This window comes from Bombina bombina, chromosome 9 (genome assembly GCF_027579735.1).
Source record: "Bombina bombina isolate aBomBom1 chromosome 9, aBomBom1.pri, whole genome shotgun sequence".
NCBI lineage: Eukaryota > Metazoa > Chordata > Amphibia > Anura > Bombinatoridae > Bombina > Bombina bombina.
Genome location: NC_069507.1, coordinates 284,018,088 through 284,039,805, shown reverse-complemented (window position 1 = coordinate 284,039,805; position 21,718 = coordinate 284,018,088). Strand labels below are relative to the sequence as shown.

Below are 21,718 nucleotides of genomic sequence, written 5' to 3'. Positions count from 1 at the left end.
GAGGATACAGAGGAGCGAGCAGGACAATCAGAATACAGAGGAGCAGGACAATGAGGATACAGAGGAGCAGGACAATGAGGATACAGAGGAGCAGGACAATGAGGATACAGAGGAGCAGGACAATGAGAATACAGAGGAACAGGACAATGAGAATACAGAGGAGCAGGAGAATGAAAATACAGAGGAGCAGGAGAATGATAACACAGAGGAACAGGACAATGATTATACAGAGGAGCAGGACAATAAGGATACAGAGGAGCAGGACAACGACGATACAGCGGAGCGAGCAGGACAATGAGAATACAGAGGAGCAGGACAATGAGGATACAGAGGAGCAGGACAATGAGGATACAGAGGAGCAGGACAATGAGGATACAGAGGAGCAGGACAATGAGAATACAGAGGAACAGGACAATGAGGATACAGAGGAGCAGGACAATGAGGATACAGAGGAGCAGTACAATGAGGATACAGAGGAGCAGGACAACGAGGATACAGAGGAGCAGGACAACGAGGATACAGAGGAGCAGGACAATGAGGATACAGAGGAGCAGTACAATGAGGATACAGAGGAGCAGGACAATGAGGATACAGAGGAGCAGGACAATGAGAATACAGAGGAACAGGACAATGAGGATACAAAGGAGCAGTACAATGAGGATACAGAGGAGCAGGACAATGAGGATACAGAGGAGCAGGACAACGAGGATACAGAGGAGCAGGACAATGAGAATACAGAGGAGCAGGACAATGAGGATACAGAGGAGCAGGACAATGAGGATACAGAGGAGCAGGACAATGAGGATACAGAGGAGCAGGACAATGAGAATACAGAGGAGCAGGACAATGAGGATACAGAGGAGCAGGACAATGAGGATACAGAGGAGCAGGACAATGAGGATACAGAGGAGCAGGACAATGAGGATACAGAGGAGCAGGACAATGAGGATACAGAGGAGCAGTACAATGAGGATACAAAGAAGCAGGACAACGAGGATACAGAGGAGCAGGACAATGAGGATACAGAGGAGCAGGACAATGAGGATACAGAGGAGCAGGACAATGAGAATACAGAGGAACAGGACAATGAGGATACAGAGGAGCAGGACAATGAGGATACAGAGGAGCAGGACAACTATGACACCTAAGCTTCATTGCTGCTAACTACCTTTACCCCAGTTACATTCCACTTAGTCCTTACCTTAGACTATCTTCTAGTAATTCATTAAATTCCTCCTAACAAATTCTCACAATTCTTTACCCAGTAATGGAGTCAGTTATGGGCAACCAATATTACTCCAAGCCCCATGTACTACTTTTATATTAGACTCCAGTAAAAGTGGTACATTTCCTGTGTATGTGGGGTCTGTGGATTAGGAGGGTAGTATGTGAATAGTTAGCATAAATTTCTTGTGGGGCAAAGGTTAAAAGGGCACTGTACTATAAAATTAGTTTTGCATCAATTTGTTCCAGATTATTTGTTATACATGCTGCAGATTATTTGTTATACATGCTGCAGATTATTTGTTATACATGCTACAGATTATTTGTTATACATGCTGCAGATTATTTGTTATACATGCTGCAGATTATTTGTTATACATGCTGCAGATTATTTGTTATACATGCTACAGATTATTTGTTATACATGCTGCAGATTATTTGTTATACATGCTACAGATTATTTGTTATACATGCTACAGATTATTTGTTATACATGCTGCAGATTATTTGTTATAAATGCTGCAGATTATTTGTTATACATGCTACAGATTATTTGTTATACATGCTGCAGATTATTTGTTATACATGCTGCAGATTATTTGTTATACATGCTACAGATTATTTGTTATACATGCTGCAGATTATTTGTTATACATGCTGCAGATTATTTGTTATACATGCTGCAGATTATTTGTTATACATGCTGCAGATTATTTGTTATACATGCTACAGATTATTTGTTATACATGCTGCAGATTATTTGTTATACATGCTACAGATTATTTGTTATACATGCTACAGATTATTTGTTATACATGCTGCAGATTATTTGTTATAAATGCTGCAGATTATTTGTTATACATGCTACAGATTATTTGTTATACATGCTGCAGATTATTTGTTATACATGCTACAGATTATTTGTTATACATGCTGCAGATTATTTGTTATACATGCTGCAGATTGTTAAAGGTATGTGAGGTTCTTCCTTAATGTTTATTTTTGCCTGTTAAAACCATAACATATTGTTCTCAAGGACACGCTTTTATATATGAGCTGAGTCTGCAAGTAAAGCAGACCTGTTCATGGTATCTCTGCACAAAAAACCTAATAGTTAGGTATTAAACTATTTAGCATGGCTGGGGTGCTCAGTTAGAAAAACTGGCTATTTCTGATACAAAAATATCTATCTTCCCCCCTTCCCCAATGGGAGATTAATTAGTACCATGGTCTCCTGTGTACATGGCTTTTCTACTGAGAATAGGTTCATATTCTCAGTATAAGTGGTGGCTTCAACAGGCAAACAATTTAATTAACAATGTCAAAATGTCACTTTAAAGAGATGGGATATGTATATTGGAGTAAATATCTTGTAGTTCAGTCGATCAGTACATGTAAATGTCCTGTGTTGCTATTGTTAGAAATCAGTGAAAATTCAATCTGCCCCCCACACAGTGCTTATTCTACATTAAAGCTCAGGGTACTCACCCTCATCGCTCCCATACAGTGCTGAGTCTACAGTACAGCTCTTGGTACCCATCCTCAATGCCCCATACAGTGCTCATTGTACATTATAGCTCTTGGTACTCACCCTCATTGCCCCCATACAGTGCTCATTGTACATTATAGCTCTTGGTACTCACCCTCGTCGCCCCATACAGTGCTCATTGTACATTATAGCTCTTGGTACTCACCCTCATCGCCCCCATACAGTGCTCATTCTACATTATAGCTCTTGGTACTCACCCTCATCGCCCCCATACAGTGCTCATTGTACATTATAGCTCTTGGTGCTCACCCTCATTGCCCCCATACAGTGCTCATTGTACATTATAGCTCTTGGTACCCACCCTCATCGCCTTCATACAGTGCTCATTCTACATTACAGCTCTTGGTACCCACCCTCATCACCCCATACAGTGCTCATTGTACATTATAGCTCTTGGTACTCACCCTCATCGCCCCCATACAGTGCTCATTGTAGATTATAGCTCTTGGTACTCACCCTCATCGCCCCCATACAGTGCTCATTGTACATTATAGCTCTTGGTACCCACCCTCATCACCCCATACAGTGCTCATTGTACATTATAGCTCTTGGAACCCACCCTCAATGCCCCATACAGTGCTCATTGTACATTATAGCTCTTGGTACCCACCCTCATCGCCCCCATACAGTGCTCATTGTACATTATAGCTCTTGGTACCCACCCTCATCACCCCATACAGTGCTCATTGTACATTATAGCTCTTGGTACCCACCCTCAATGCCCCATACAGTGCTCATTCTACATTATAGCTCTTGGTACCCACCCTCATCGCCCCCATACAGTGCTCATTCTACATTATAGCTCTTGTTACCCACCCTCAATGCCCCGTACAGTGCTCATTGTACATTATACCTCTTGGTACTCACCCTCATCGCCCCCATACCATGCTTATTCTACATTAAAGCTCTGGGTACTCACCATTACAGCCCCCATACAGTGCTCATTCTACATTATAGCTCTTGGTACCCACCCTCAATGCCCCATACAGTGCTCATTGTACATTATAGCTCTTGGTACTCACCCTCATCGCCCCCATACAGTGCTCATTCTACATTAGAGCTCTTGGTACTCACCCTCATCGCCCCCATACAGTGCTCATTCTACATTATAGCTCTTGGTACTCACCCTCATCGCCCCCATACAGTGCTCATTCTACATTATAGCTCTTGGTACTCACCCTCATCAACCCCATACAGTGCTCATTCTACATTATAGCTCTTGGTACTCACCCTCATCGCCCCCATACAGTGCTCATTCTACATTATAGCTCTTGGTACTCACCCTCATCGACCCCATACAGTGCTCATTCTACATTATAGCTCTTGGTACCCACCCTCATCACCCTCATACAGTGCTCATTCTACATTATAGCTCTTCGTACTCACCCTCATCACCCTCATACAGTGCTCATTCTACATTATAGCTCTTGGTACCCACCCTCAATGCCCCATACAGTGCTCATTCTACATTACAGCTCTTGGTACCCACCCTCATCGCCCCCATACAGTGCTCATTCTACATTACAGCTCTTGGTACCCACCCTCATCGCCCCCATACAGTGCTCATTCTACATTACAGCTCTTGGTACTCACCCTCATCAACCCCATACAGTGCTCATTCTACATTATAGCTCTTGGTACCCACCCTCATCGCCCCCATACAGTGTTCATTCTACATTATAGCTCTTGGTACCCACCCTCATCGCCCCCGTACAGTGCTCATTCTACATTATAGCTCTTAGTACCCACCCTCATCACCCTCATACAGTGCTCATTCTACATTATAGCTCTTGGTACTCACCCTCATTGCCCCCATACAGTGCTCATTCTACATTACAGCTCTTGGAACCCACCCTCATCGCCCCCATACAGTGCTCATTCTACATTACAGCTCTTGGTACTCACCCTCATCGCCTTCATACAGTGCTCATTCTACATTACAGCTCTTGGTACTCACCCTCATCGCCCCCATACAGTGCTCATTCTACATTACAGCTCTTGGTACTCACCCTCATCGCCCCCATACAGTGCTCATTCTGCATTATACCTCTTGGTACTCACCCTCATCGCCCCCATACAGTGCTCAATCTACATTGCAGCTCTTGGTACCCACCCTCATCGCCCCCATACAGTGCTCATTCTACATTATAGCTCTTGGTACTCACCCTCATTGCCCCCATACAGTGCTCAATCTACATTATAGCTCTTGGTACCCACCCTCATCCCGCCCATGCAGTGCTCATTCTACATTATAGCTCTTGGTACCCACCCTCATCCCGCCCATGCAGTGCTCATTCTACATTATAGCTCTTGGTACCCACCCTCAATGCCCCATACAATGCTCATTCTACATTATAGCTCTTGGTACCCACCCTCATCACCCCCATACTGTGCTCATTCTACATTATAGCTCTTGGTACTCACCCTCATCGCCCCCATACAGTGCTCATTCTACATTATAGCTCTTGGTACCCACTCTCATCGCCCCCATACAGTGCTCATTCTACATTATAGATCTTGGTACCCACCCTCATCGCCTTCATACAGTGCTCATTCTATATTACAGCTCTTGGTATCCACCCTCATCGCCCCCATACAGTGCTCATTGTACATTATAGCTCTTGGTACCCACCCTCATCGCCCCCATACAGTGCTCATTCTAAATTACAGCTCTTGGTACTCACCCTCATCGCCCCCATACAGTGCTCATTCTACATTACAGCTCTTTGTACTCACCCTCATCACCCCCATACAGTGCTCATTCTACATTACAGCTCTTGGTACCCACCCTCATCGCCTTCATACAGTGCTAATTCTATATTATAGCTCTTGGTACTCACCCTCATCGCCCCCATACAGTGCTCATTTTACATTATAGCTCTTGGTACCCACCCTCATCGCCCCCATACAGTGCTCATTCTACATTACAGCTCTTGGTACTCACACTCATCACCCCCATACAGTGCTCATTCTACATTATAGCTCTTGGTACTCACCCTCATCACCCCCATACAGTGCTCATTCTACATTATAGCTCTTGGTACTCACCCTCATCACCCTCATACAGTGCTCATTCTACATTATAGCTCTTGGTACTCACCCTCATCACCCTCATACAGTGCTCATTCTACATTACAGCTCTTGGTACTCACCCTCATCACCCCGATACAGTGCTCATTCTACATTATACCTCTTGGTACCCACCCTCATCACCCCAATACAGTGCTCATTCTACATTACAGCTCTTGGCAACCACCCTCATCGCCCCCATACAGTACTCATTCTACATTATAGCTCTTGGTACCCACCCTCATCGCCCCATACAGTGCTCATTCTACATTATAGCTCTTGGTACCCACCCTCATCACCACCATACAGTGCTCATTCTACATTATAGCTCTTGGTACTCACCCTCATACAGTGCTCATTTTACATTATAGCTCTTGGTACTCACCCTCATCGCCCCATACAGTGCTCATTCTACATTACAGCTCTTGGTACTCACCCTCATCACCCTCATACAGTGCTCATTCTACATTATAGCTGCTGGTACCCACCCTCATCGCCCCCATACAGTGCTCATTCTAAATTACAGCTCTTGGTACCCACCCTCATCGCCCCATACAGTGCTCATTCTACATTATAGCTCTTGGTACTCACCCTCATCGCCCCCATACAGTGCTCATTCTACATTACAGCTCTTGGTACTCACCCTCATCGCCCCCATACAGTGCTCATTCTACATTACAGCTCTTGGTACCCACCCTCATCGCCTTCATACAGTGCTCATTCTACATTATAGCTCTTGGTACCCACCCTCATCGCCCCATACAGTGCTCATTCTACATTATAGCTCTTGGTACAAACCCTCATCGCCCCCATACAGTGCTCATTCTACATTATAGCTCTTGGTACCCACCCTCATCGCCCCCATACAGTGCTCATTCTACATTATAGCTCTTGGTACTTACCCTCATTGCCCCCATACAGTGCTCATTCTACATTATAGCTCTTGGTACCCACCCCTGAATCCCACCATAAAATGCTCATTCTACATTATAGCTCTTGGTACCCACCCTCATCGCCCCCAAACAGTGCTCATTCTACATTATAGCTTTTGGTACCCCATACAGTGCTCATTCTACATTATAGCTCTTGGTACTCACCCTCATCGCCCCCATACAGTGCTCATTCTACATTATAGCTCTTGGTACTCACCCTCATCGCCCCATACAGTGCTCATTCTACATTATAGCTCTTGGTACTCACCCTCATCGACCCCATACAGTGCTCATTCTACATTATAGCTCTTGGTACTCACCCTCATACAGTGCTCATTTTACATTATAGCTCTTGATACTCACCCTCATCGCCCCATACAGTGCTCATTCTACATTACAGCTCTTGGTACTCACCCTCATCACCCTCATACAGTGCTCATTCTACATTATAGCTCTTGGTACTCACCCTCATCGCCTCATACAGTGCTCATTCTACATTACAGCTCTTGGTACTCACCCTCATCACTCTCATACAGTGCTCATTCTACATTATAGCTGTTGGTACCCACCCTCATCGCCCCCATACAGTGCTCATTCTAAATTACAGCTCTTGGTACCCACCCTCATCGCCCCATACAGTGCTCATTCTACATTATAGCTCTTGGTACTCACCCTCATCGCCCCCATGCAGTGCTCATTCTACATTACAGCTCTTGGTACTCACCCTCATCGCCCCCATACAGTGCTCATTCTACATTACAGCTCTTGGTACCCACCCTCATCGCCTTCATACAGTGCTCATTCTACATTATAGCTCTTGGTACCCACCCTCATCGCCCCATACAGTGCTCATTCTACATTATAGCTCTTGGTACAAACCCTCATCGCCCCCATACAGTGCTCATTCTACATTATAGCTCTTGGTACCCACCCTCATCGCCCCCATACAGTGCTCATTCTACATTATAGCTCTTGGTACTCACCCTCATTGCCCCCATACAGTGCTCATTCTACATTATAGCTCTTGGTACCCACCCTCATCCCACCATAAAGTGCTCATTCTACATTATAGCTCTTGGTACCCACCCTCATCGCCCCCAAACAGTGCTCATTCTACATTATAGCTCTTGGTACCCACCCTCATCACCCCCATACAGTGCTCATTCTACATTATAGCTCTTGGTACCCACCATCATCGCCCGCCTACAGTGCTCATTCTACATTACAGCTCTTGGTACCCACCCTCATCCCCCATACAGTGCTGATTCTACATTATAGCTCTTGGTACTCATCCTCATCGCCCCCATACAGTGCTCATTCTACATTATAGCTCTTGGTACTCACCCTCATCGCCCCCATACAGTGCTCATTCTACATTATAGCTCTTGGTACTCACCCTCATCGCCCCCATACAGTGCTCATTCTACATTATAGCTCTTGGTACTCACCCTCATCGCCCCATACAGTGCTCATTCTACATTATAGCTCTTGGTACTCACCCTCATCGACCCCATACAGTGCTCATTCTACATTATAGCTCTTGGTACCCACCCTCATCGACCCCATACAGTGCTCATTCTACATTATAGCTCTTGGTACCCACCCTTATCGCCCCCATACAGTGCTCATTCTACATTATAGCTCTTGGTACCCACCCTCATCACCCCCATACAGTGCTCATTCTATATTATAGCTCTTGGTACTCACCCTCATCGCCTTCATACAGTACTCATTCTACATTATAGCTCTTGGTACCCACCCTCATCACCCCCATACAGTGCTCATTCTACATTACAGCTCTTGGTACTCACCCTCATCACCCCCATACAGTGTTCATTCTACATTACAGCTCTTGGTACCCACCCTCATCACCTTTATACAGTGCTCATTCTACATTATAGCTCTTGGTACCCACCCTCATCGCCGCCATACACTGCTCATTCTACATTAGAGCTCTTGGTACCCCCCTACAGTGCTCATTCTACATTACAGCTCTTGGTACTCACCCTCATCACCCCCATACAGGGCTCATTCTACATTATAGCTCTTGGTACTCACCCTCATCACCCTCATACAGTGCTCATTCTACATTACAGCTCTTGGTACTCACCCTTATCACCCCGATACAGTGCTCATTCTACATTATACCTCTTGGTACCCACCCTCATCACCCCAATACAGTGCTCATTCTACATTACAGCTCTTGGCATCCACCCCCATCGCCCCCATACAGTACTCATTCTACATTATAGCTCTTGGTACCCACCCTCATCGCCCCATACAGTGCTCATTCTATATTATAGCTCTTGGTACCCACCCTCATCACCCCCATACAGTGCTCATTCTACATTATAGCTCTTGGTACTCACCCTCATACAGTGCTCATTTTACATTATAGCTCTTGGTACTCACCCTCATCGCCCCATACAGTGCTCATTCTACATTACAGCTCTTGGTACTCACCCTCATCACCCTCATACAGTGCTCATTCTACATTATAGCTCTTGGTACTCACCCTCATCGCCTCATACAGTGCTCATTCTACATCACAGCTCTTGGTACTCACCCTCATCACTCTCATACAGTGCTCATTCTACATTATAGCTGTTGGTACCCACCCTCATCGCCCCCATACAGTGCTCATTCTAAATTACAGCTCTTGGTACCCACCCTCATCGCCCCATACAGTGCTCATTCTACATTATAGCTCTTGGTACTCACCCTCATCGCCCCCATACAGTGCTCATTCTACATTACAGCTCTTGGTACTCACCCTCATCGCCCCCATACAGTGCTCATTCTACATTACAGCTCTTGGTACCCACCCTCATCGCCTTCATACAGTGCTCATTCTACATTATAGCTCTTGGTACCCACCCTCATCGCCCCATACAGTGCTCATTCTACATTATAGCTCTTGGTACAAACCCTCATCGCCCCCATACAGTGCTCATTCTACATTATAGCTCTTGGTACCCACCCTCATCGCCCCCATACAGTGCTCATTCTACATTATAGCTCTTGGTACTCACCCTCATTGCCCCCATACAGTGCTCATTCTACATTATAGCTCTTGGTACCCACCCTCATCCCACCATAAAGTGCTCATTCTACATTATAGCTCTTGGTACCCACCCTCATCGCCCCCAAACAGTGCTCATTCTACATTATAGCTCTTGGTACCCACCCTCATCACCCCCATACAGTGCTCATTCTACATTATAGCTCTTGGTACCCACCATCATCGCCCGCCTACAGTGCTCATTCTACATTACAGCTCTTGGTACCCACCCTCATCCCCCATACAGTGCTGATTCTACATTATAGCTCTTGGTACTCATCCTCATCGCCCCCATACAGTGCTCATTCTACATTATAGCTCTTGGTACTCACCCTCATCGCCCCCATACAGTGCTCATTGTACATTATAGCTCTTGGTACTCACCCTCATCGCCCCCATACAGTGCTCATTCTACATTATAGCTCTTGGTACTCACCCTCATCGACCCCATACAGTGCTCATTCTACATTATAGCTCTTGGTACCCACCCTCATCGACCCCATACAGTGCTCATTCTACATTATAGCTCTTGGTACCCACCCTCATCGCCCCCATACAGTGCTCATTCTACATTATAGCTCTTGGTACCCACCCTCATCACCCCCATACAGTGCTCATTCTATATTATAGATCTTGGTACTCACCCTCATCGCCTTCATACAGTACTCATTCTACATTATAGCTCTTGGTACCCACCCTCATCACCCCCATACAGTGCTCATTCTACATTACAGCTCTTGGTACTCACCCTCATCACCCCCATACAGTGCTCATTCTACATTACAGCTCTTGGTACCCACCCTCATCAACCCATACAGTGCTCATTCTACATTATAGCTCTTGGTACCCACCCTCATCGCCGCCATACACTGCTCATTCTACATTAGAGCTCTTGGTACCCCCCTACAGTGCTCATTCTACATTACAGCTCTTGGTACTCACCCTCATCACCCCCATACAGTGCTCATTCTACATTATAGCTCTTGGTACCCACCCTCATCCCACCATAAAGTGCTCATTCTACATTATAGCTCTTGGTACCCACCCTCATCGCCCCCATACAGTGCTCATTCTACATTATAGCTCTTGGTACCCACCCTCATCACCCCCATACAGTGCTCATTCTACATTATAGCTCTTGGTACCCACCATCATCGCCCGCCTACAGTGCTCATTCTACATTACAGCTCTTGGTACCCACCCTCATCCCCCATACAGTGCTGATTCTACATTATAGCTCTTGGTACTCATCCTCATCGCCCCCATACAGTGCTCATTCTACATTATAGCTCTTGGTACTCACCCTCATCGCCCCCATACAGTGCTCATTGTACATTATAGCTCTTGGTACTCACCCTCATCGCCCCCATACAGTGCTCATTCTACATTATAGCTCTTGGTACTCACCCTCATCGACCCCATACAGTGCTCATTCTACATTATAGCTCTTGGTACCCACCCTCATCGCCCCCATACAGTGCTCATTCTACATTATAGCTCTTGGTACCCACCCTCATCGCCCCATACAGTGCTCATTCTACATTATAGCTCTTGGTACCCACCCTCATCACCCCCATACAGTGCTCATTCTATATTATAGATCTTGGTACTCACCCTCATCGCCTTCATACAGTGCTCATTCTACATTATAGCTCTTGGTACCCACCCTCATCACCCCCATACAGTGCTCATTCTACATTACAGCTCTTGGTACTCACCCTCATCACCCCCATACAGTGCTCATTCTACATTACAGCTCTTGGTACCCACCCTCATCACCTTCATACAGTGCTCATTCTACATTATAGCTCTTGGTACCCACCCTCATCGCCGCCATACACTGCTCATTCTACATTAGAGCTCTTGGTACCCCCCTACAGTGCTCATTCTACATTACAGCTCTTGGTACTCACCCTCATCACCCCCATACAGTGCTCATTCTACATTATAGCTCTTGGTACCCCCCTACAGTGCTCATTCTACATTACAGCTCTTGGTACTCACCCTCATCGCCCCCATACAGTCCTTATTCTACATTATATCTCCTGGTACTCACCCTCATCGCCCCCATAAAGTGCTCATTCTACATTAGAGCTCTTGGTACCCACCCTCATCGCCCCCATACAGTGCTCATTCTGCATTACAGCTCTTGGTACTCACCCTCATCACCCCCATACAGTGCTCATTCTACATTATAGCTTTTGGTACTCACCCTCATCGCCCCCATACAGTGCTCATTCTACATTATAGCTCTTGGTACTCACCCTCATTGCCCCCATACAGTGCTCATTCTACATTATAGCTCTTGGTACCCACCCTCAATGCCCCATACAGTGCTCATTCTACATTACAGCTCTTGGTACTCACCCTCATCGCCCCATACAGTGCTCATTCTACATTATAGCTCTTGGTAACTACCCCAATCGCCCTCATACAGTGCTGAGTCTACAGTACAGCTCTTGGTACTCACCCTCATTGCCCGCATACAGTACTCATTCTACATTATAGCTCTTGGTACTCACCCTCATCGCCCCCTACAGTGCTCATTCTACATTACAGCTCTTGGTACTCACCCTCATCGCCCCCATACAGTGCTTATTCTACATTATATCTCCTGGTACTCACCCTCATCGCCCCCATAAAGTGCTCATTCTACATTAGAGCTCTTGGTACCCACCCTCATCGCCCCCATACAGTGCTCATTCTGCATTACAGCTCTTGGTACTCACCCTCATCACCCCCATACAGTGCTCATTCTACATTATAGCTTTTGGTACTCACCCTCATCGCCCCCATACAGTGCTCATTCTACATTATAGCTCTTGGTACTCACCCTCATTGCCCCCATACAGTGCTCATTCTAAATTATAGCTCTTGGTACCCACCCTCAATGCCCCATACAGTGCTCATTCTACATTACAGCTCTTGGTACTCACCCTCATCGCCCCATACAGTGCTCATTCTACATTATAGCTCTTGGTAACTACCCCAATCGCCCTCATACAGTGCTGAGTCTACAGTACAGCTCTTGGTACTCACCCTCATTGCCCGCATACAGTACTCATTCTACATTATAGCTCTTGGTACTCACCCTCATCGCCCCATACAGTGCTCATTCTACATTATAGCTCTTAGTACTCACCCTCATCGCCCCCATACAGTTCTCATTCTACATTATAGCTCTTGGTACTCACCCTCATCACCCCCATACAGTGCTCATTCTACATTATAGCTCTTGGTACCCACCCTCATCGCCCCCATACAGTGCTCATTCTACATTACAGCTCTTGTTACTCACCCTCATCACCCCCATACAGTGCTCATTCTACATTATAGCTCTTGGTACCCACCCTCATCGCCCCCATACAGTGCTCATTCTACATTACAGCTCTTGGTACTCACCCTCATCACCCTCATACAGTGCTCATTCTACATTATAGCTCTTGGTACTCACCCTCATCGCCCCCATACAGTGCTCATTCTACATTAGAGCTCTTGTTACCCACCCTCATTGCCCCCATACAGTGCTCATTCTACATTACAGCTCTTGGTACTCACCCTCATCACCCCCATACAGTGCTCATTCTACATTATAGCTCTTGGTACTCACCCTCATCGCCCCCATACAGTGCTCATTCTACATTATAGCTCTTGGTACTCACCCCAATCGCCCTCATACAGTGCTGAGTCTACAGTACAGCTCTTGGTACTCACCCTCATTGCCCCCATACAGTGCTCATTCTACATTATAGCTCTTGGCACTCACCCTCATCGCCCCATACAGTGCTCATTCTACATTATAGCTCTTGGTACCCACCCTCATCGCCCCCATACAGTGCTCATTTTACATTACAGCTCTTGGTACTCACCCTCATCGCCCCCATACAGTGCTCATTCTACATTATAGCTCTTGGTACCCACCCTCATCGCCCCCATACAGTACTCATTCTACATTACAGCTCTTGGTACTCACCCTTATCACCCTCATACAGTGCTCATTCTACATTATAGCTCTTGGTACTCACCCTCATCGCCCCCATACAGTTTTCATTCTACATTATAGCTCTTCATACTCACACTCATCGCCCCATACAGTGCTCATTCTACATTATAGCTCTTGGTACTCACCCTCATTGCCCCCATACAGCGCTCATTCTACATTATAGCTCTTGGTACTCACCCTCATCGCCCCATACAGTGCTCATTCTACATTATAGCTCTTGGTACCCACCCTCATCGCCCTAATACAGTGCTCATTCTACATTACAGCTCTTGTTACTCACCCTCATCGCCCCCATATAGTGCTCATTCTATATTATAGCTCTTGGTACCCACCCTCATCGCCCCATACAGTGCTCATTCTACATTACAGCTCTTGGTACTCACCCTCATCACCCTCATACAGTGCTCATTCTACATTATAGCTCTTGGTACTCACCCTCATCGCCCCCATACAGTGCTCATTCTACATTATAGCACTTGGTACTCACCCTCATCGCCCCCATACAGTGCTCATTCTACATTATAGCTCTTGGTACCCACCCTCATCGCCCCTATACAGTGCTCATTCTACATTATAGCTGTTCGTACTCACCCTCATCGCCCCATACAGTGCTCATTGTACATTATAGCTCTTGGTACTCACCCTCATCACCCCCATACAGCTCTTGGTACTCACCCTCATCGCCCCCATACAGTGCTCATTCTACATTATAGCTATTGGTACCCAACCTCAATGCCCCATACAGTGCTCATTGTACATTATAGCTCTTGGTACTCACCTTCATCACCCCATACAGTGCTCATTCTATATTATAGCTCTTGGTACCCACCCTCATCGCCCCCATACAGTGCTCATTCTACATTATAGCTCTTGGTACCCACCCTCATCAACCCCATACAGTGCTCATTAATACATTATAGCTCTTGGTACTCACCCTCATCGCCTCATACAGTCAGTGCTAATTCTACATTATAGCTCTTGGTACTCACCCTCATCTCCCCCATACAGTGCTCATTGTACATTACAGCTCTTGGTACCCACCCTCATCGCCCCCATACAGTGCTCATACTACATTATAGCTCTTGGTACTCACCCTCATCACCCCCATACAGTGATCATTCTACATTATAGCTCTTGGTACCCACCCTCATCGCCCTCATACAGTGCTCATTCTACATTATAGCTCTTGGTACTCACCCTCATCGCCACATACAGTGCTTATTCTACATTACAGCTCTTGGTACTCACCCTCATCACCCTCATACAGTGCTCATTCTACATTATAGCTCTTGGTACTCACCCTCATCACTCTCATACAGTGCTCATTCTACATTATAGCTGTTGGTACCCACCCTCATCGCCCCTATACAGTGCTCATTCTAAATTACAGCTCTTGGTACCCACCCTCATCGCCCCATACAGTGCTCATTCTACATTATAGCTCTTGGTACCCACCCTCATCGCCCCCATACAGTGCTCATTCTACATTATAGCTCTTGGTACCCACCCTCATCGCCCCCATACAGTGCTCATTCTACATTATAGCTCTTGGTACTCACCCTCATCGCCCCCATACAGTGCTCATTCTACATTATAGCTCTTGTTACCCACCCTCATCCCCCCATAAAGTGCTCATTCTACATTATAGCTCTTGGTACCCACCCTCATCGCCCCCAAACAGTGCTCATTCTACATTATAGCTCTTGGTACCCACCCTCATCACCCTCATACAGTGCTTATTCTACATTATAGCTCTTGGTACCCACCCTCATCGCCCCCAAAAAGTGCTCATTCTACATTATAGCTCTTGGTACCCACCCTCATCACCCCCATACAGTGCTCATTCTACATTACAGCTCTTGGTACTCACCCTCATCGCCCCCATACAGTGCTCATTCTACATTATAGCTCTTGGTACCCACCCTCATCGCCCCCATACAGTGCTCATTCTACATTATAGCTCTTGGTACCCACCCTCATCCCCCCATAAAGTGCTCATTCTACATTATAGCTCTTGGTACCCACCCTCATCGCCCCCATACAGTGCTCATTCTACATTATAGCTCTTGGTACTCACCCTCATCACCCCCATACAGTGCTCATTCTACATTATAGCTCTTGGTACTCACCCTCATCGCCCCCATACAGTGCTCATTCTACATTATAGCTCTTGGTACCCACCCTCATCGCCCCCATACAGTGCTCATTCTACATTATAGCTCTTGGTACCCACCCTCATCACCCCCATACAGTGCTCATTCTACATTATAGCTCTTGGTACTCACCCTCATCGCCTTCATAGAGTGCTCATTCTACATTATAGCTCTTGGTACCCACCCTCATCACCCCCATACAGTGCTCATTCTACATTATAGCTCTTGGTACTCACCCTCATCGCCTTCATACAGTGCTCATTCTACATTACAGCTCTTGGTACTCACCCTCATCACCCCCATACAGTGCTCATTCTACATTACAGCTCTTGGTACCCACCCTCATCACCTTCATACAGTGCTCATTCTACATTATAGCTCTTGGTACCCACCCTCATCGCCGCCATACACTGCTCATTCTACATTAGAGCTCTTGGTAACCCCCTACAGTGCTCATTCTACATTACAGCTCTTAGTACTCACCCTCATCACCCCCATACAGTGCTCATTCTACATTATAGCTCTTGGTATTTACCCTCATCGCCCCCATACAGTGCTCATTCTACATTATATCTCCTGGTACTCACCCTCATCGCCCCCATACAGTGCTCATTCTACATTAGAGCTCTTGGTACTCACCCTCATCACCCCCATACAGTGCTCATTCTACATTAGAGCTCTTGGTACTCACCCTCATCGCCCCCATACAGTGCTCATTCTACATTATAGCTCTTGGTACCCACCCTCATCACCCTCATACAGTGCTCATTCTACATTATAGCTCTTGGTACTCACCCTCATCGCCCCCATACAGTGCTCATTCTACATTATAGCTCTTGGTACCCACCCTCAATGCCCCATACAGTGCTCATTCTACATTACAGCTCTTGGTACTCACCCTCATCGCCCCATACAGTGCTCATTCTACATTATAGCTCTTGGTACCCACCCCAATCGCCCTCATACAGTGCTGAGTCTACAGTACAGCTCTTGGTACTCACCCTCATTGCCCCCATACAGTGCTCATTCTACATTATAGCTCTTGGTACTCACCCTCATCGCCCCCATACAGTGCTCATTCTACATTATAGCTCTTCGTACTCACCCTCATCGCCCCCATACAGTGCTCATTCTACATTATAGCTCTTGTTACCCACCCTCAATGCCCTCATACAGTGCTCATTCTACATTAGAGCTCTTGGTACTCACCCTCAATGCCCCATACAGTGCTCATTCTACATTATAGCTCATTGCCCCCATACAGTGCTCATTCTACATTATAGCTCTTGGTACCCACCCTCATCGCCCCCATACAGTGCTCATTCTACATAACAGCTCTTGGTACTCACCCTCATCACCCTCATACAGTGCTCATTCTACATTATAGCTCTTGGTACCCACCCTCATCGCCCCCATACAGTGCTCATTCTACATTATAGCTCTTGGTACCCACCCTCATCCCCCCCATACAGTGCTCATTCTACATAACAGCTCTTGGTACTCACCCTCATCACCCTCATACAGTGCTCATTCTACATTATAGCTCTTGTTACCCACCCTCATCGCCCCGATACAGTGCTCATTCTACATTATAGCTTTTCGGTACTCACCCTCATCACCCTAATACAGTACTTATTCTACTTTACAGTTCTTGGTACTCACCCTCATCACCCCCGTTGTCCGACAGGACGGAGACACAGTGTTCCCATACGGTGCGCAGGTCGGCACGATACCGGGCACAGGACCAGATAAAGGATGGAAGAAGCAATGTTTGCGCCATGGAGCACCAGAGCACACACAGGACCATCCACGGGGGTGCACTGTCATAACGCAGGCTAACAAAGCTTACCACCTGCAACACATATGGAGGTTATGTCACTCTAAGTTCATGATGTGATTATATGTGTCACACTTTTGTCATGTGCATGCAAAGTCTACCTGCCTCTCCCATGTCACCCAGTTCTATATTATTCAATACAGCTGATTAACTAAAGATCACTCATTTTTTTCACCTGGTGAGGATGGAGAGGTTGAGGCCAGTGAAGATTGAAAAGCTGGAGGGGGGTTTAGTGAATTAATTACAAAGAATAGCATAGGGACAGGTGAGGCTGGAGGGAGCTTTAGTGAATCAGGTATATAGAATAACATAGGGACAGTTGAGGCTGGAGGGAGATTTAGTGAATGAGTTACATATAATAACATAGGGACAGGTGAGGCTGGAGGGAGCTTTAGTGAATCAGATACATAGAATAACATAGGGACAGGTGAGGCTGGAGGGAGCTTTAGTGAATCAGGTATATAGAATAACATAGGGACAGTTGAGGCTGGAGGGAGATTTAGTGAATGAGTTACATATAATAACATAGGGACAGGTGAGGCTGGAGGGAGCTTTAGTGAATCAGATACATAGAATAACATAGGGACAGGTGAGGCTGGAGGGAGCTTTAGTGAATCAGTTACATAGAATAACATAGGGACAGGTGAGGATGGAGGGAGCTTTAGTGAATCAGTTACATAGAATAACATAGGGACAGGTGAGGCTGGGGGACGCTTTAGTGAAACAGATACATAAAATAACATAGGGACAGGTGAGGATGGAGGGAGCTTTAGTGAATCAGTTACATAGAATAACATAGGGACAGGTGAGGCTGGAGGGAGCTTTAGTAAATCAGTTACATAGAATAACATAGGGACAGGTGAGGCTGGAGGGAGCTTTAGTGAATCAGTTACATAGAATAACATAGGGACAGGTGAGGCTGGAGGGAGCTTTAGTGAATCAGTTACATAGAATAACATAGGGACAGGTGAGGATGGAGGGAGCTTTAGTGAATCAGTTACATAGAATAACATAGGGACAGGTGAGGCTGGGGGAAGCTTTAGTGAAACAGATACATAGAATAACATAGGGACAGGTGAGGATGGAGGGAGCTTTAGTGAATCAGTTACATAGAATAACATAGGGACAGGTGAGGCTGGAGGGAGCTTTAGTAAATCAGTTACATAGAATAACATAGGGACAGGTGAGGCTGGAGGGAGCTTTAGTGAATCAGTTACATAGAATAACATAGGGACAGGTGAGGCTGGAGGGAGCTTTAGTGAATCAGATACATAGAATAACATAGGGACAGGTGAGGATGGAGGGAGCTTTAGTGAATCAGTTACATAGAATAACATAGGGACAGGTGAGGCTAGAGGGAGCTTTTGTGAATCAGTTACATAGTATAACATAGGGACAGGTGAGGCTAGAGGGAGCTTTAGTGAATCGGTTACACAGAATAACATAGGGACAGGTGGGGCTGGAAGGAGTGAATTAGTTACATAGAATAATACAGGGACAGGTGAAGCTGGAGGGAGCTTTAGTGAATCAGTTACATAGAATAACATAGGGACAGGTGAGGATGGAGGGAGCTTTAGTGAATCAGTTACATAGAATAACATAGGGAAAGGTGAGGCTGGAGGGAGCTTTAGTGAATCAGTTACATAGAATAACATAGGGACAGGTGAGGATGGAGGGTGTTTTAGTGAATTAGTTACATAGAATAACATAGGGACAGGTGAGGCTGGATGGAGCTTTAGTGAATCAGTTACATAGAATAACATAGGGACAGGTGAGGCTGGAGGGAGCTTTAGTGAATCAGTTACATAGAATAACATAGGGACAGGTGAGGCTGGATGGAGCTTTAGTAAATCAGTTACATAGAATAACATAGAGACAGGTGAGGCTGGAGGGAGCTTTAGTGAATCAGTTACATAGAATAACATAGGGACAGGTGAGGCTGGAGGGAGCTTTAGTGAATCAGATACATAGAATAACATAGGGACAGGTAAGGATGGAGGGAGCTTTAGTGAATCAGATACATAGAATAACAGGGACAGGTGAGTCTGGAGGGAGCTTTAGTGAATCAGTTACATAGAATAACATAGGGACAGGTGAGACTAGAGGGAGCTTTAGTGAATCAGTTACACAGAATAACATAGGGACAGGTGGGGCTGGAAGGAGCTTTAGTGAATTAGTTACATAAAGTAACATAGGGACAGGTGAGGCTGGAGGGAGCTTTAGTGAATCAGTTACATAGAATAATACAGGGACAGGTGAAGCTGGAGGGAGCTTTAGGGAATCAGTTACATAGAATAACATAGGGACAGGTGAGGATGGAGGGAGCTTTAGTGAATCAGTTACATAGAATAACATAGGGAAAGGTGAGGCTGGAGGGAGCTTTAGTGAATCAGTTACATAGAATAACATAGGGACAGGTGAGGCTGGAGGGAGCTTTAGTGAATCAGTTACATAGAATAACATAGGGACATTTGAGGCTGGAGGGAGCTTTAGTGAATCAGTTACACAGAATAACATAGGGACAGGTGAGGATGGAGGGTGTTTTAGTGAATTAGTTACATAGAATAACATAGGGACAGGTGAGGCTGGAGGGAGCTTTAGTGAATCAGATACATAGAATAACATAGGGACAGGTGAGGATGGAGGGAGCTTTAGTGAATCAGTTACATAGAATAACATAGGGACAGGTGAGGCTGGAGGGAGCTTTAGTGAATCGGTTACACAGAATAAAATAGGGAGAGGTGGGGCTGGAAGGAGCTTTAGTGAATTAGTTACATAGAATAATACAGGGACAGGTGAGTCTGGAGGGAGCTTTAGTGAATCAGTTACATAGAATAACATAGGGACAGGTGAGACTAGAGGGAGCTTTAGTGAATCAGTTACACAGAATAACATAGGGACGGGTGGGGCTGGAAGGAGCTTTAGTGAATTAGTTACATAAAGTAACATAGGGACAGGTGAGACTAGAGGGAGCTTTAGTGAATCAGGTACATAGAATAACATAGGGACAGGTGAGGATGGAGGGAGCTTTAGTGAATCAGTTACATAGAATAAGATTGGGACAGGTGAGGCTGGAGGGAGCTTTAGTGAATCAGTTACATAGAATAACATAGGGACAGGTGAGGCTGGAGGGAGCTTTAGTGAATCAGTTACATAGAATAATACAGGGACAGGTGAGGCTGGAGGGAGCTTTAGTGAATCAGTTACATAGAATAACATAGGGACAGGTGAGGCTGGAGGGAGCTTTAGTGAATCAGTTACATAGAATAACATAGGGACAGGTGAGGCTGGAGGGAGCTTTAGTGAATCAGTTACATAGAATAACATAGGGAAAGGTGAGGATGGAGGGAGTTTTAGTGAATCAGTTACATAGAATAACATAGGGACAGGTGAGGCTGGAGGGAGCTTAAGTGAATCAGATACATAGAATAACATAGGGACAGGTGAGGATGGAGGGAGCTTTAGTGAATGAGTTACATAGAATAACATAGGGACAGGTGAGGCTGGAGGGAGCTTTTGTGAATCAGTTACATAGTATAACATAGGGACAGGTGAGGCTATAGGGAGCTTTAGTGAATTGGTTACACAGAATAACATAGGGACAGGTGGGGCTGGAAGGAGCTTTAGTGAATTAGTTACATAGAATAATACAGGGACAGGTGAAGCTGGAGGGAGCTTTAGTGAATCAATTACATAGAATAATATAGGCAGGTGAGGCTGGGGGAGCTTTAGTGAATCAGTTACATAGAATAACAAAAGGACAGGTGAGGCTGGAGGGAGCTTTAGTGAATCAGTTACATAGAATAACATAAGGACAGGTGAGGCTGGAGGGAGCTTTAGTGAATCAGTTACATAGAATAATACAGGGACAGGTGAGGCTGGAGGGAGCT

The 21,718-nt window shown here is 45.8% G+C and overlaps 1 protein-coding gene across 1 annotated transcript in view; it reads right to left on the bottom strand.

Moving 5' to 3' along the window:
* GPR162 (G protein-coupled receptor 162) overlaps positions 1–21,718 on the bottom strand; it is a 210,212-nt gene that overhangs the window by 46,374 nt on the left and 142,120 nt on the right. Inside the window, exon 2 of the mRNA XM_053693069.1 lies at positions 17,654–17,843. Coding sequence (XP_053549044.1) covers positions 17,654–17,843 — 190 coding nt within the window. The remainder of the gene's footprint in view (positions 1–17,653; positions 17,844–21,718) is intronic.